The 4,345-nt window shown below is 34.5% G+C and overlaps 1 protein-coding gene across 1 annotated transcript in view; it reads right to left on the bottom strand.

Moving 5' to 3' along the window:
- Positions 1–1,616: 1,616 nt before the first annotated feature.
- The window catches only part of LOC119639427 (ribosome-releasing factor 2, mitochondrial), a 3,062-nt gene continuing 333 nt past the window's right edge, over positions 1,617–4,345 (bottom strand). Inside the window, 5 exon segments of the mRNA XM_038036795.1 lie at positions 1,617–1,812; positions 1,891–2,040; positions 2,893–3,639; positions 3,916–4,138; positions 4,195–4,345. The exon segment at positions 4,195–4,345 is cut by the window's right edge and continues 4 nt beyond it. Of these exon segments, the coding sequence (XP_037892723.1) occupies positions 1,648–1,812; positions 1,891–2,040; positions 2,893–3,639; positions 3,916–4,138; positions 4,195–4,345 (1,436 nt within the window). The 3' untranslated portion in view covers positions 1,617–1,647.

The following is a 4,345-nucleotide window of genomic DNA, read 5'->3' as shown; positions in this document are numbered from 1 at the left end:
TATTCACCACAATCATAAATTATTATTCCACACCACAAGGTTTCTCTTTTATAGCCAGATTTTCGTCATAAAACTACCCACCACATATAAACGGCCCGCAATGCTTTAATATAGTATAAAATCCTCAAGAAACTGACGTTAACTAAGTCTTTCTCTTTCACTCACGGAATACTTTGTATGGAGGGAGACAGTTTGAAGCAGCCAACAACTTTATTAAGTGGGAGGATAAGGATAACGATAATAATTTCCTTTTTAACAGACCAGATAATAAGAAATCAAAAAAAATAATGTCGTCCAATAGATGATTTGCAAAAGCAACCAGAGAATGGATGCTGAATAATATGAATGAAAAGAGAAATAATAATTTACTTCACTTACTAATATATAAAATCTCTAATATACTTTCTTAGAAATTATCTTGTCGCAATAGATCGTATAGATTATCAAATTAACCTTGAGAAATATTTATGCCTAGACTTTAATATCTCTTATAAAGCGTAAATATAATATACGCTGTTCGTCAAATCATTATTTTTTTATAAGAATTTAAAAAATACTTCGTTAGAGCGGGATCTTTGTTAAATTAACCTTTTCGATGAATCAAGGAAGTATTTATATCAAATTTCAGTTCAATTCAAATTTTTTGTTTTGGTCTTACATTTTCACAAACATTTCTATAAAATTTTCAAATCAACATTACCTAACTACTTTGAGTTGCATTCTATTCAGCAGTGTGACCAAATCAGCTTAATCTTCAACTTTGATTTGTAGTGTAAGGTTCATGTTAATTTACAGAACGAACGTAATACTCTATGCTAATTTACAAAGCCGTCGGCAAAAGTCCCCAATTTGTTCCTCTTTTACAGCACCACTGCGAACAGACGTTGCCATCGGCATATTAGCGATTTTTCAATTCTAAAAAGTATTACAAAATATTGTATTGGTATTGATTTTGCAATTGCAAATGTTGGATTTTTAAAATGGACCAGATAATGTAACAGGCCAAATTATGCTGACAAATATGTGTAAAAATTATTCGAATTTTGTATAACACAAAATGGTATAAATATTACCGTAGCCAACAATAGGTTATAATTTTTTATTTCATTTTTGGTGATGATAAGCTTTTCAAAAACAGGCGTTGGCTTACGAGCAAACTCGATATCGAATTTGCGTTTTGAGATGATCGTAGCGTGCGAATGTTTCCTCGATATCAGGGATAAAGTCAAATATTGATAAAATTAATGAAAGTTGTTTTTTTCTTTCATAACGATGCCGTAAACCGATCCCATATTCTAACACACATACAAGTAGAGAAATAAATGAGTAACACAATTTACGAAATTCCAGATGCGTTTTTCATTTTACATCTGCTGGTGTTATAATTCCAATGGGTGTTTCATGTCCAAGCGATGGCAACCTCCTTCCTTCCTTCATATTCATTTTGGCACCTGCTCGCTTTCAGTTTTAGTAAAAGACACGGTCTATATGTTGATCTAGTTGTTGTGAATATGCGTCTAATTGAATAGTATAGAAATTTGTTTATTTTTTCTCATATTTCACATTCGCACTTATAAGGTTTTTTCCGCTTTTTACGTATTTATAAAATTTTATGTATATTTATAATAAATAACAATTTTCGAGTAGTTATTCTAAGCCTTGAACTTTTCTTATAGCTAGCTCTTCCTGATTAACATGCATATGTAGGAAACCGTTCGGCTGCATCGTTACGCTAGCGGTCCCTGAGCTAATAGTACGCAAGACACTTGAGTAGTTAGAAAGCTCAGCTAGGGGAGCATCGACTAAAACAGACTGAAAATATTTTGTAAAATTAGAATTGGTACAACATGCGATATAATTGTTACAAGAAAAGGAAGAAAAATTAAAAACCTTATATTTATCTCCTTTTGGTAAGACATCGTTAATGTTAGCCCGTCTTCTCGATAAATCAGCTAAAATACTTGAGATTTTCTCATTGGGCGCAATGATTTGTATGGACATAATCGGCTCCAAAAGGCGGGTACCGCTGTCACTTAAAATCTGAAAATGAAACAAGTTTATAACTACAAATCGCATTAGACAGGAGAGCAAAAATTGAGCGAGTAAAGGGAACATAGTGCTATAATGTATTTACAGTCTGCGAAGTACCTACAAAAGGTTACTTTTTTTTTCGAATGTTGTCGTGGCAATTTCTTTTAATCTGTCTCTTTCTAAGTCAGTGGCGTATTATCCAAATTTTTTAAAGAATAATTCTATGGGATTTAGTCACATGCTTTTTAAAATCTTTTCCTGGTCGAGCGTGCCAAGACTACAAGACAAGAAGATTATATCCAAATTTCATTGATTTCGCGCCTTTCGCGTAAATTGAAACCCAACAAGTTTTAAACACGATCTTAAGCATACTTCCCCTAAGCTCTATTACTAATGATGACAGAGTCCATGGCAAAAGTACTCTTTTCTAACCCAATATCGTCACTTAAGAGCAACATTTGAGCAGTTGAGCAAGGTGTTGCCCCGGCGTCTTACATCAAATGCTACTATTTGGTGCGGTCTACGTGCCAATATAGATCATTATTTTTTTATATACGAAATCAAATCGTAAAATTCAATATAACCACGTTAGGCAGATGTAAGGAAAATGGAGCTTTTAAAAACAAAGTTTAATAAGGAACAACTTTTTTTCGGGAGATTGTTTTTCAAAGCACTGAGGAATTTATATATTGAGGCCTATATGTCCACCTTAATGAAAAACATTGTGTAAGTTTAGTAAACATTCCCGATTATTTTTGTAAAAAATTTCCAGATAGGTCGGAATAATCTTTTCAAACTTTTTAAGAATTAATTTTTTTAAGCTACGGTAACTGAATCCCTGCATCAAAGTAAATGAGTTACCTTTTGTACGCATTGACCGGCCGCTGCCATAACAAAAGAATCTGCCGTTCCTCGCCCTATGTTAATATTATGCAAACATATTTGCGTATCGACCACTTGACCACCCACTTTTGGTCCTCTTTCCAAAGCAGCCAGACAAGCTTTACGCAGCATTTGTAAAGTTTTTGGCCTTAAACTTTGCAAATTTTGGGCATTTTCCGGGGATTTATCTAAACTGAAAATGTGCTTACTAGTTTTGGTAAGTTCCAAAGTGACGGAAACATTTTGCTTTGAACCGGCTATTTCTTTTTCGATATTAAACGTTGATTTGGCAGGATTTTCTATCGTCTCCTTATAGGCAATTTGTAGAGGCCCCAAGTCGGCATCGATTTTGTACTCAGTTAAAATACGTGACTTTATAATTTCCATATGTAGCTCTCCCATGCCTCCTAGTACAGTTTGTCCTGTGACCGGATCATAGGTAACCCGTAGGCTTGGATCTTCACGCTGCAATTGTTTCAAAGCTATTTCCATAGCATTTTGCTTGGCTATGCTGGGCGGTTCTATAGAGCAAAAATAAACAGGATCGGGTATGTGAGTTTCCAAGCAGCAAACTTCATTAAGCAAATCGAAGCTTAGATCCTCAAATTCTGTGTTGGGAATATTTTGCAAGATAGATGAATTTTTGTCCACCAATTTATTTAAACGTTTCTGGGCATTCTTCAATGAAGTAGTACTGGTGACCAATAAATCTCCTGTAACCGTATGCTAAAAGAAAAAACATAGTTTAAGCTACAAATTAAATATTATTTTATAGCCACCGTCTAAAAGGGAAAGTCAAACTCAGATATATGATTGAAAGTCACTGTAAAGTGTAGCACTTTTTCAGTCCGTCTGCCTTTCGCTTAGCAGTATGTACTGTAACTTGTAACTTCGAGCGTCACTATTCACAAATAATTTTGATAAATAAAGTACTTTACTACTCTCATATATTAAACTACAGTGGTGGGTACTTAGAAGTATTGTGGTGCTCGTCTTATATACCTTTAAACCAGAGCAAATGGCTACATCTCCGGCTTGTACGTTATTAATTTCCCTATATTCATCGGCCAAAGGTTCGTAGATTTTAGACACGACTTCTGCCTGCCCTTTGTCAGAAATTATACGCATATTTTTCTTCATTTCTCCCCTTAAGACACGTACCAGCGTCAAAGCTCCTCTCTGCGTGTCATGTATTATTTTGAAAACTTTACCTGCAAAATCGTTCCTATAAAATATGATTCATTACTTACTTTCCAAATCATATTTCGCCATGGTACTTACTCGAAGCAATCATATAACAGATTGCGCTCATCTGGCGCGGGCAAATAATCATTAACCGCGTCCATTAACTTCTGTATGCCTACATTTTTATAAGCTGAACCCAATACTACGGGAATCAATTTTTGTTGGCATGTAGCCCTTCTTAAAGCAG

Source organism: Glossina fuscipes, unplaced genomic scaffold, assembly GCF_014805625.2.
Source record: "Glossina fuscipes isolate IAEA_lab_2018 unplaced genomic scaffold, Yale_Gfus_2 112, whole genome shotgun sequence".
In the NCBI taxonomy this organism is placed as follows: domain Eukaryota; kingdom Metazoa; phylum Arthropoda; class Insecta; order Diptera; family Glossinidae; genus Glossina; species Glossina fuscipes.
Note: the sequence above shows the minus strand (reverse complement) of the source record. Positions and strands in the feature narration are given on the sequence as shown.